Source organism: Lipotes vexillifer, unplaced genomic scaffold (genome assembly GCF_000442215.2).
Source record: "Lipotes vexillifer unplaced genomic scaffold, Lipotes_vexillifer_v1.1 scaffold29, whole genome shotgun sequence".
Lineage (NCBI taxonomy): Eukaryota > Metazoa > Chordata > Mammalia > Artiodactyla > Lipotidae > Lipotes > Lipotes vexillifer.
Genome location: NW_006776904.1, coordinates 566,329 through 578,380, shown reverse-complemented (window position 1 = coordinate 578,380; position 12,052 = coordinate 566,329). Strand labels below are relative to the sequence as shown.

At 42.9% G+C, this 12,052-nt stretch overlaps 1 protein-coding gene across 1 annotated transcript in view; it reads left to right on the top strand.

Annotated features, from left to right (window-relative positions):
- TTN (titin) overlaps nt 1-12,052 on the top strand; it is a 284,036-nt gene that overhangs the window by 221,149 nt on the left and 50,835 nt on the right. The window contains exons 287-305 of the mRNA XM_007450732.1: nt 6-1,042; nt 1,366-1,686; nt 1,785-2,069; nt 2,167-2,466; nt 2,988-3,290; nt 3,721-3,996; nt 4,100-4,399; nt 4,494-4,796; nt 4,967-5,266; nt 5,980-6,267; nt 6,632-6,928; nt 7,488-7,790; nt 7,892-8,197; nt 9,308-9,595; nt 9,692-9,982; nt 10,073-10,360; nt 10,524-11,111; nt 11,212-11,316; nt 11,808-12,005. Of these exons, the coding sequence (XP_007450794.1) occupies nt 6-1,042; nt 1,366-1,686; nt 1,785-2,069; nt 2,167-2,466; nt 2,988-3,290; nt 3,721-3,996; nt 4,100-4,399; nt 4,494-4,796; nt 4,967-5,266; nt 5,980-6,267; nt 6,632-6,928; nt 7,488-7,790; nt 7,892-8,197; nt 9,308-9,595; nt 9,692-9,982; nt 10,073-10,360; nt 10,524-11,111; nt 11,212-11,316; nt 11,808-12,005 (6,377 nt within the window). The remainder of the gene's footprint in view (nt 1-5; nt 1,043-1,365; nt 1,687-1,784; nt 2,070-2,166; nt 2,467-2,987; nt 3,291-3,720; nt 3,997-4,099; nt 4,400-4,493; nt 4,797-4,966; nt 5,267-5,979; nt 6,268-6,631; nt 6,929-7,487; nt 7,791-7,891; nt 8,198-9,307; nt 9,596-9,691; nt 9,983-10,072; nt 10,361-10,523; nt 11,112-11,211; nt 11,317-11,807; nt 12,006-12,052) is intronic.

Here is a 12,052-nt window from a genome sequence, read left to right as displayed (position 1 = left end):
GAAAGAGTGCATAAAGGAAGCATTAAAGAAACCCACTACATGGTTGACAAATGTGTTGAAAACCAGATTTATGAGTTCAGAGTGCAAACGAAGAATGAAGGTGGGGAAAGTGACTGGGTGAAGACAGAGGAAGTTGTTGTAAAGGAAGACTTGCAGAAACCAGTACTTGATCTGAAATTAAGTGGTGTGCTAACTGTCAAAGCAGGGGACACCATTCGACTTGAGGCAAGTGTTAGAGGCAAACCATTTCCAGAAGTTTCATGGACCAAGGACAAAGATGCGACAGACTTAACAAGATCACCAAGGGTCAAGATTGCTACCAGCGGAGATTCATCTAAATTTTCTCTTACTAAAGCAAAGCGAAGTGATGGTGGTAAATATGTAATTACAGCAACTAACATAGCTGGCAGTTTTGTGGCCTTTGCCACTGTCAATGTTTTAGATAAGCCTGGGCCTGTAAGAAATCTGAAAATTGTTGATGTGTGTAGTGACAGGTGTTCTCTTCGCTGGGATCCACCAGAGGACGATGGTGGCTGTGAAATCCAAAATTATATTTTAGAAAAATGTGAGAGCAAGAGGATGGTTTGGTCTACCTTTTCTGCTACTATCTTAACACCTGGTACTACAGTAACACGTCTCATAGAAGGGAATGAATATATTTTCAGAGTCCGTGCAGAAAATAAAATAGGCACAGGGCCTCCAACAGAAAGTAAACCAGTCATTGCAAAAACCAAATATGATAGACCTGGTCGCCCTGACCCCCCAGAAGTCACTAAAGTAAGCAAAGAAGAGATGACTGTGGTTTGGACGCCACCTGAATATGATGGCGGAAAGTCCATCACGGGATACTACTTGGAGAAAAAGGAAAAACATTCAACACGATGGGTCCCTGTCAACAAGAGTGCGATCCCTGAGAGACGTTTGAAAGTACAGAATCTCCTCCCAGGACATGAATATCAGTTCCGTGTCAAGGCAGAAAATGAAGTTGGAATTGGAGAACCAAGCTTGCCATCAAGGCCAGTGGTGGCAAAAGACCCCATAGGTATGATGTTCTTGCTTTTTCTGGTATTACACCAACTCTTAATCTCAGGCACAGAGGTATTAGACAAATAAGTCAAATCCACAGCATCAAAACTTTAATCTTAGCCAGCAGTTTTCCAAATAGATCTTTTACCAAATCGCCTAAAATGTACAAACAATGGTAGATTCTAATTTTATGAAGGAAAATAAGGAGGACTGAGTAATTGAGAAATTGAACGTACTATCTGTGGTTAATTAAGGATGGACTATACAGAATTACTCATTAACGTATCACTAGTAGTCGTTAACCATGTGTAAATTTATTCTTATATAATTTACTTTCAGAACCACCTGGTCCACCGACCAATCTCAAAGTGGTTGATACAACCAAAAGTTCCGTAACTCTTGGGTGGGGAAAACCGGTGTATGACGGTGGCGCACCAATCATTGGATATGTTGTGGAAATGAGACCAAAGAGACCAGATACATCACCTGATGAAGGCTGGAAAAGGTGTAGTGCTGCAGCGCAACTCATCCGCATGGAATTTACCGTGACCGGCTTGGATGAAAACCAGGAATATGAGTTCAGGGTTTGTGCCCAAAACCAAGTTGGCATTGGGCGCCCTGCAGAACTAAAGGACGCTATAAAACCTAAAGAAATCCTAGGTGAGGCCCTATGTTATCACTTGATTCATTCATGTTTCACTTCTCACATGATTTCCCCACATTCTGAAGTCAACTGACGGCTTTCGTGTCATTTGCAGAACCTCCGGAGATTGATTTGGACGCCAGCATGAGAAAACTGGTCACAGTGAGAGCAGGATGCCCTATTCGACTATTTGCCATAGTGAGAGGGCGACCAGCCCCTAAGGTCACTTGGCGAAAAGTGGGTATTGATAACGTGGTCAGAAAGGGACAAGTTGATCTGGTTGATACTATGGCCTTCCTTGTCATCCCCAATTCTACCCGTGATGACTCAGGAAAATATTCCCTGACGCTTGTGAACCTGGCAGGAGAAAAGGCCGTGTTCGTGAATGTCAGAGTATTAGGTGGGTTATAAACAAGCGTCTTCCTCCCCTTCAAAAATGCCTTAGTTAATAAGGAGGCTGAGGGGACTCGTATATATGATTTTGTCGTCCCTCACAGATACTCCTGGACCCGTGTCTGATTTAAAAGTTTCGGATGTCACTAAAACATCATGCCACATTTCCTGGGCCCCTCCCGAGAACGATGGTGGGAGCCAAGTGACACATTACATTGTGCAGAAACGTGAGGCAGATAGAAAGACGTGGTCGACAGTCACCCCAGAAGTCAAGAAAACGAGCTTCCACGTCACCAATCTTGTCCCTGGGACTGAGTATTTCTTCAGAGTAACTGCTGTCAATGAGTATGGCCCCGGCGTCCCAACAGACATCCCCAAACCAGTGCTCGCAACAGATCCTCTAAGTAAGTTACATCCTTTCTCCCTCCTTTTTTTTTTTTTTTTCTTGCGTTATGCGGGCCTCTCACTGTTGTGGCCTCTCCCATTTGCGGAGCACAGGCTCCGGACGCGCAGGCTCAGTGGCCATGGCTCACGGGCCCAGCCGCTCCGCGGCACGCGGGATCCTCCCGAAACGGGGCACGAACCCGCGTCTCCTGCATCGGCAGGCGGACTCTCAAGCACTGCGCCACCAGGGAAGCCCCTTTCTCCCTCCTTTTAACTCCAGTCCCCGACCTCAGCAAAATCAAGATACCGAAACATCTTACTCCACTAATGAAAGGGCCTTCACTTGTAGAAACCTAAACAGTACAAATAAATATCTAACTCGCTCACTGAAGACTTTTTTGATCCGACTCATCCGTGTCCTTTTTACTTTCAACATCCCGAACCACAGTTTCCATATACTTTGAAGCAAGTGGCATACGAAAGCACTTATGCATATTTCCAAAGGGATGGATTAGGTTACCTGCGTGGTTTTCTCTTCTAGGTGAGCCGGATCCCCCCAGGAAACTAGAAGTTACTGAAATGACAAAGAACAGCGCTGCGTTAGCCTGGTTACCTCCCCTGCGCGATGGAGGTGCTAAGGTCGACGGCTACATCGTTAGTTACAGAGACGAAGAGCTGCCTGCAGGTCGCTGGACAGAGTACTCGGTGGTGAAAGACCTCAGCCTTGTCGTCACCGGCCTCAAGGAAGGAAAGAAATACAAATTTAGGGTAGCGGCCAGAAATGCCGTTGGAGTCAGTTTGCCAAGAGAAGCTGAGGGAGTGTATGAAGCCAAAGCACAGCTGTGTAAGTAGTCAGAGTCGTTTTCCATGCGATAAAAGTTTATGAGGATTTTCTTTTGACGTGTAGAGGTTTATCCCTGAAGAAGCTAGTTCCAGAAGTATTTGAAATATAGTAGAGAACAGTGGTTGGGAAACATCTGGACCCACAACAGGTAGTAAATACACCTTAAATCATGACACAGGACACACGTACATATATATGACTTAGAAAAAGTTTCTTAAAGCAACACCCATTCTTATCATGTATGCTGGCCTCAGATATTCTCAATTCGCTTCAATCCCATTCTCTTTAAAAAGTATTAGCAGTATTAGCAAACATTAATCTGAATCCACTAATGAGTTGCAATCCACAATTTGAAAAGCACTAGTATAGTTCCCCACCAGAGGAAATGTAACCTCCCTGCCAAATTAACGTATCTTCATCTTACTTTTAGTGCCACCCAAGATCCTTATGCCAGAGCAAATTATTATCAAAGCTGGGAAGAAACTCCGAATTGAAGCCCATGTGTATGGAAAGCCTCATCCGATCTGTAAATGGAAAAAAGGAGAAGATGAAGTTGTCACATCCAGCCACCTGGCAGTACATAAAGCAGACAATTCTTCAGTTCTGATCATAAAAGATGTTACTAGGAAAGACAGCGGTTACTATAGCCTCACTGCAGAAAACAGTTCTGGGACAGACACTCAGAAAATCAAAGTTATCGTCATGGGTAGGTTACGTGTTAGACAAATGGCCATCCAAATATGAGTATCAGAAACATATTTTACAGTCAAATCCCTATCCTTACATTTCTTTCCTCTCGGTTCATGCAGACGTTCCTGGACCCCCTCAGCCTCCGTTTGACATTTCTGACATAGATGCCGATGCTTGCTCCCTGTCCTGGCACATCCCCCTGGAGGACGGAGGCAGTAACGTCACCAATTACATAGTGGAGAAGTGTGACGTGAGCAGGGGTGACTGGGTGACAGCGCTAGCTTCGGTGACAAAAACTTCCTGCAGGGTTGGAAAACTGATCCCAGGCCAAGAGTATATCTTCCGGGTCCGTGCTGAGAATCGATTTGGCATTTCAGAGCCTCTCACATCTCCAAAGATGCTGGCTAAGTTCCCATTTGGTATGTTTCTTTCAGGAAGAAAAAAAAAATTGTGTTTTCTTTCTAGTCTGTTACTTAGGCTAGAAACTGATATTTCCCTGAACTTCATCTCCAGATGTTCCCAGTGAACCCAAGAATGCACGAGTCACTAAAGTCAACAAAGACTGCATATTTGTGGCGTGGGATAGACCAGACAGTGATGGAGGGAGCCCCATTACCGGCTACCTGATTGAACGCAAAGAAAGAAACAGTTTGCTCTGGGTGAAAGCTAACGATTCCCCTGTCCGGTCAACTGAATATCCCTGTGCTGGCCTGGTAGAAGGCCTTGAGTATTCATTCAGAATCTATGCCCTAAATAAAGCTGGACCCAGCCCACCCAGCAAACCAACTGAATATGTAACTGCGAGAACACCAGTTGGTGAGTAATTTTTTTTTTTTTTTTAAGTATTATGAGGACACATTTAAATCTTGGAGTCTCTGAAGGTTACTATTTCCATTCAGGAATACGTTCTGGGTGATACTGTGAAACACAGAGTTTAAAATTTCTGCTGTTAACATAAATGCTGAGAATATCTCTTTTGGTTTTAGATCCTCCTGGAAAGCCTGAAGTTATTGATGTTTCCAAGAGTACTGTGTCCCTCATCTGGGCCCGTCCAAAGCATGATGGAGGCAGCAAAATTGCTGGCTATTTCGTAGAAGCTTGCAAACTTCCTGGTGATAAGTGGGTACGGTGTAATACTTCACCTCACCAGATTCCCCAGGAAGAGTACACAGCTACTGGCCTAGAAGAGAACGCTCAGTATCAATTTAGAGCAATTGCCAAGACTGCGGTAAACATTAGCCAGCCTTCTGAACCTTCTGATCCAGTGACTATCATGGCAGAAAATGGTAAGATTCTGTTGAACATTACAGGCAAAGGTGGACAGCACTCATAATGTATATTTCTCCTAATAAAAAACTAAATCTAGGGCTTCCCTGGTGGCGCAGTGGTTGAGAGTCCGCCTGCCGATGCAGGGGAAACGGGTTCGTGCCCCGGTCCGAGAAGATCCCACATGCCGCGGAGCGGCTGGGCCCGTGAGCCATGGCCGCTGAGCCTGCGCGTCCGGAGCCTGTGCTCCGCAGCGGGAGAGGCCACAACAGTGAGAGGCCCGCATATCGCCAAAAAAAAAAAAAAAAAAAAAAAACCACTAAATCTACACCTACGGAAATAAGGACAAGTAAAATGATAGGTACTTTGTATGCAGACACTAAAAAATGATTATGGAGAATCTTAATAATATGCTAAACTAAAAAACAGGATACAAAACTGTGTGGACCGCATAATTTTAAACATACACAGGCACAGGCACAAGAAGATGCCAAAGAAATGCACCAAAATGATAAGAGTGAAGCTTTAAGGATGCTGGAATGATGGGCGATCTTTACTTTTTTCTTTATACTTTCAGCGTTATCAAATTTCGGCATTTCTTTTATAATGAATATGTTACTTTAAAAAAATCCCACCTTGAAAAAGACAGCGTATGAATTTCCGACTTTTATCAGTAAGAATTATATAATATAGCTTTGCATGTATTAAATCCTTTTATCTTATTTCTTTCCAGTTCCTCCCAGGATAGACCTGAGTGTGGCTATGAAATCTTTGCTCACTGTGAAAGCTGGAACTAATGTTTGCCTGGATGCTACTGTTTTTGGTAAACCAATGCCCACAGTCTCTTGGAAGAAGGACGGGACGCCGCTGAAAGCATCAGAAGGCATCAAGATGGCCACGCAGCGGAACCTGTGTACCCTGGAGCTGTTCAGCGTGAATCGGAAAGACTCAGGGGACTATACCATCACTGCCGAAAACGCAAGTGGCTCCAAATCAGCCACCATCAAGCTCAAAGTGTTAGGTAACTAAAGCACTTCACTAGAATCTCATGTTTCACTTTGGTTAATGTGATGTCATAGAATTTACAAAAGAATATGTGAGAAGAGGTACCTATCTCGATGTACCTTTCGTCATCGCGGAATTATTCTCATCACAGAACAACAGCGTTTTACAGCCGAAAAGACCACTAGAGATCACGTATTCCAGTTACATAATTTTGGATATGAGGAAATTAAGATTCGGAAAAACTGAGTAACTTCCAAGGTCGTATAGGAAGTTAATGACAACATAAAGGCTGCAGCCCAGGTCTCCAGACCTCCACTCTACTCATTCCCTATTTCACATGTGCGAGTGAAAGACTTCACTTTTCTTTCTTATCCTTTCAGATAAACCAGGTCCTCCAGCATCTGTTAAAATCAACAAAATGTATTCAGATCGTGCAATGCTTTCTTGGGAACCTCCTCTTGAAGATGGGGGCTCAGAAATCACCAACTATGTTGTTGACAAACGTGAAACGAGCAGACCCAACTGGGCACAAGTCTCTGCCACTGTGCCCATCACCAGCTGCAGCGTGGAGAAACTGATAGAGGGCCATGAGTATCAGTTCCGAATTTGTGCTGAAAATAAATACGGAGTGGGCGACCCGATCTTAACTGAACCAGCAATTGCTAAAAACCCATATGGTAAGAACATTTTCCTGAGGTTTTTCTTTTTTTTTAAACATCTTTATTGGAGTATAATTGCTTTACAATGGTGTGTTAGTTTCTGCTTTATAACAAAGTGAGTCAGCTATACGTATACATATATCCCCATACCCCCTCCCTCTTGGGTCTCCCTCCCCCGCTCCCTATCCCACGCCTCTAGGTGGTCACAGAGCACCGAGCTGATCTCCCAGTGCTATGCGGCTGCTTCCCACTAGCTATCTGTTTCACATTTGGTAGTGTATATATGTCCATGCCACTCTCTCGCTTCGTCCCAGCTTACCCTTACCCCTCCCCGTATCCTCAAGTCCATTCTCTAGGTCTGCGTCTTTATTCCTGTCCTGCCCCTACATTCTTCAGAACGATTTTTTTTTTGAAGATTCCATATATATGTGTTAGCATACGGTATTTGTTTTTTTCTTTCTGACTTCACTCTGTATGACAGACTCAAGGTCCATCCACCTCACTACAAATAACTCATTTTACTTTTTAAATATTACCTTTTAGACTGGGACATTAACTTGTCAATCAATCTCTGCAGACCCACCCGGACGCTGTGATCCTCCTGTTATTAGCAACATAACCAAAGATCACATGACAGTAAGCTGGAAACCACCAGCAGATGATGGCGGCTCCCCCATCACTGGCTATTTGGTTGAAAAGCGGGAAACCCAGGCAATTAACTGGACTAAGGTCAACAGAAAACCCGTTATAGAAAGAACGATAAAAGCAACAGGTCTCCAAGAAGGCAAGGAATATGAGTTCCGAGTTACAGCTATAAATAAGGCTGGACCAGGCAAACCCAGTGACGTATCCAAAGCTGCTTATGCCCAAGAGCCTCTGTGTAAGTTTTCATGAGAGAGTCCAATATTCTGTGTTATAATCAACATTCAACAACTGGGAATGAGGTTTTCATGAAAATTTTCTATTATTATTTATCCTCAGATCCTCCTGGTCCACCAGCTTTTCCCAAAGTATATGATACAACCCATAGCTCCGTGAGTCTATCTTGGGGCAAGCCAGCCTATGACGGTGGTAGCCCTGTCATTGGTTACCTTGTTGAAGTAAAACGAGCTGATTCTGATAACTGGGTGAGGTGCAATTTACCACAGAAGCTACAGGAAACCCGCTTTGAGGTTACCGGCCTAATGGAAAACACAGAATATCAGTTCCGCGTGTATGCCGTTAATAAGATAGGATACAGTGACCCCAGCGATGTGCCAGATAAACACTGTCCCAAGGACATTTTAAGTAAGTATTACCAGGAAAAATATACAGAACTCTTCTCATCAGTCATATTGTAAGAGGGAGTATGGAACTCCCTTATGTAGATTTATTTATTTATAAGTTTTAGGGTTGGTAACTCTACAAGTATCAATACATTTTAGGAGAGCTGGGTTGGTACTTTATGGTATTGTATAAGCTCAATGGAATGCAAGTATGAGAATTTCATGTCTTCAAAAGAATATGGAATATAGGAATTTTATTGAGAACCAAAAGATTTTTTTAAACTAAGTGGTGAGCTATTTATCGTTCTTAGGTTTTTATTTTCTCTCCTAATCTACCCCTCTCCATAAGTATATAATGGGTAAGCTCTCCATCATCTTAATTTCTCTTCTCACCATTTCTTCTATTCACTTATTCTCCCTAACCAGTGCTCCTTTTACTTTGAATTACTTGGTATTATACCTCACCTTCTGTGTACTTTTCTTCCTACAATGAAATGAAGAGTATATAGCAGAGTGCCTTCACTGGAAGAAAGCCAAAAACTAATCATCTACTTTTAATATGCAGAGACTTTAAGAGTATATAAGGTCCATGAGATGAGATGCAGATCCTCCAGGGAAAACTTGGGTCAGCCTATAGGATATTGGAAAATAGAAAGATCAATAATTGCTACAGAGTATTAAAATCGTTGGCAACGGGACCTCCCTGGTGGCGCAGTGGTTAAGAATCTGCCTGCCAGTGCAGGGGACACGGGTTCGAGCCCTGGTCGGGGAAGATCCCACATGCCGCAGAGCAGCTAAGCAGGTGCACCACAACTACTGAGCCTGCACTCTAGAGCCCACGAGCCACAACTACTGAGCCCACGTGCCTGAAGCCTGTGCTCCACAACAGAGAGTAGCCCCCACTCACCACAACTAGAGAAAGCCTGCACGCAGCAACGAAGACCCAAAGCAGCCAATAAAAAATTAACTAATTTAAAAAAATAGTTGGCAAAAGTTTTGAGGATTATATTAAGGATTTTTCTAAAGAACTAGAGATCAGTTATGGAAAGAAACATATTTTAGGAGTGATCAGGCCAGTTCTTGGAAATACATTTGACCATTATTACTCTGTCTTTACTCCAACATTAAACAGTTCCACCTGAGGGAGAACTTGATGCTGATTTGAGGAAAACACTCATATTACGTGCTGGAGTTACAATGCGACTGTATGTACCAGTAAAAGGACGTCCACCTCCCAAGATAACTTGGTCTAAACCAAATGTCAATCTAAGAGAAAGGATTGGACTGGACATAAAGTCAACTGACTTTGACACTTTCTTGCGCTGTGAAAATGTGAACAAATATGATGCAGGAAAATATATCTTGACTCTGAAGAACAGCTGTGGTACAAAAGAATATACCATTGTAGTGAAAGTGCTTGGTAAGTCCACTTGAAAAAAACAATCATATATATGCTTAAAATGTAGTCTATGTATTTTTTACATATTCATTTCTTATCTACCCACAATTTATTCAGATACTCCTGGGCCACCCGTCAATGTGACTGTCAAAGAAATATCCAAAGATTCTGCTTATGTTACCTGGGATCCTCCCATTATTGACGGCGGAAGCCCCATCATAAACTACGTGGTAGAAAAGCGTGACGCAGAGAGGAAGTCCTGGTCCACCGTGACAACGGAGTGCTCCAAAACAAGCTTCAGAGTTTCTAACTTGGAGGAAGGAAAATCCTACTTCTTCAGGGTGTTTGCAGAAAACGAGTACGGCATTGGTGATCCCAGTGAAACACGTGATGCTGTGAAAGCTTCCGGTGAGCAAATAAGCTACCATCCCATCATTTTGAGTGACATCTTACCTTGGTTATCCAGGGCTTAGACTTATCGTTTCTCCTTTGCTTTAGAAACCCCTGGACCAGTTGTGGACCTTAAAGTGATGTCTGTGACCAAGTCATCTTGTAGCATAGGCTGGAAAAAGCCTCGCAGCGATGGTGGGAGTCGAATTATTGGATATGTCGTTGATATCCTGACTGAAGAAAATAAGTGGCAACGAGTCACGAAATCACTAAACTTACAGTATTCCATGAAAGATTTGACTGAAGGGGAGGAATACACCTTCAGAGTGAGTGCTGAGAATGAAAACGGAGAAGGGACCCCAAGTGAAATCACTGTTGTGGCAAAGGATGATGTCGGTAAGCCTTCAGCCATGATCTCCATTTTCCCTTTGTCATCAAAAGTGCCCTCTTGAGCCCTACTCACTGGCTTATGTAAAAATCCTTTAAAAACTGTAACGATCTGAAAAAATTAACTGCCTGGCATTAAAAATAACAATAACTTATCTCTGCTGTTTTACAGTGGCTCCTGACCTTGACTTAAAGGACCTTCCTGATTTGTGCTACTTGGCTAAAGAAAACAGCAACTTCCGTCTTAAGATCCCCATAAAAGGCAAGCCAGCTCCATCCGTGTCCTGGAAGAAAGGAGAAGATCCTCTAGCAACAGACACAAGGGTCAGTGTCGAGTCATCTGCAGTTAACACAACTCTTGTAGTGAATGACTGCCAAAAATCTGATGCTGGAAAATACACAATCACACTGAAGAATGTTGCTGGCACCAAGGAAGGAACCCTCTCCATAAAAGTTGTCGGCAAGCCTGGCATCCCCACCGGACCGATCAAATTTGACGAAGTCACAGCAGAAGCCATGACCTTAAAGTGGGGTCCTCCAAAGGACGACGGAGGTTCTGAGATCACCAACTATATCCTCGAGAAGAGAGATTCTGTAAACAACAAGTGGGTGACATGTGCCTCAGCTGTCCAGAAAACCACCTTTAGAGTCATGAGACTTCTTGAGGGTATGGAATACACCTTCAGGGTCAGTGCCGAAAATAAATACGGTGTAGGAGAGGGCCTGAAATCGGAGCCAACTGTTGCTAGACATCCATTTGGTAAGTGTCTCAAGGTCAGAAAACATAAAGCAAAACATGGTTCTGGCTTATTTATAATACGTTCATGATTATAAATCTTGCATTATCTATTTTTTCCTAGATGTGCCCGATGCTCCCCCACCTCCCAATATTGTGGATGTCAGACATGATTCTGTATCTCTAACTTGGACTGACCCCAGGAGAACTGGAGGCTCTCCAATTACAGGTATTTAGTTGGCTCTTACCCTACAGCGTTTACATTAAGATTTCTTCCAAATCTTCCTCCCTGAAAACAAGTTGAATCTGTGCTCCTTATTTATAGCACTATCTGCACATACAAAAATGTATTTTCCTTTTTTCAGTTCATTATGCATTCAGTACATGAAGCATTAAGCTAATTCATTAAGCTAATGCTTAATTTCAATGAAAACCTCCTAATGTAACAGTTAATAAAGGCTTTCTTAATGATATCTATTTTTGTAAGTTAAAGCTTTTTGACAGAAGGTGCAATAAATGTCTATTCCAAGAGGAAAAAATGGCTCTATGCCTAGGTAATAAAAGTATACATACAAGCAAGAATGATTACTTGTTCCGTGCACATGTGTGTGTGTGTGTGTGTGTGTGTGTGTGTGTGTGTGTGTGTGTACGTATGTATTTAAAAATCAGGCTACATTTGTACTTTCTATGTGAATTGACACATCACTGGATCTTTTGTAGGGTATCATATCGAGTCCAAGGAAAGAAATAGCCTTTTGTGGAAGAGGGCTAACAAGACTCCTGTTAGGATGAAAGACTTCAAAGTGACAGGACTAACTGAAGGTCTGGAATATGAATTCCGAGTTATGGCAATCAATTTAGCAGGAGTAGGCAAGCCAAGCCTGCCATCAGAGCCAGTTGTGGCACTTGATCCAATTGGTAAGTCATTATACAAAGCAAAATCCAGGTGTATTTTCTTCATGAAG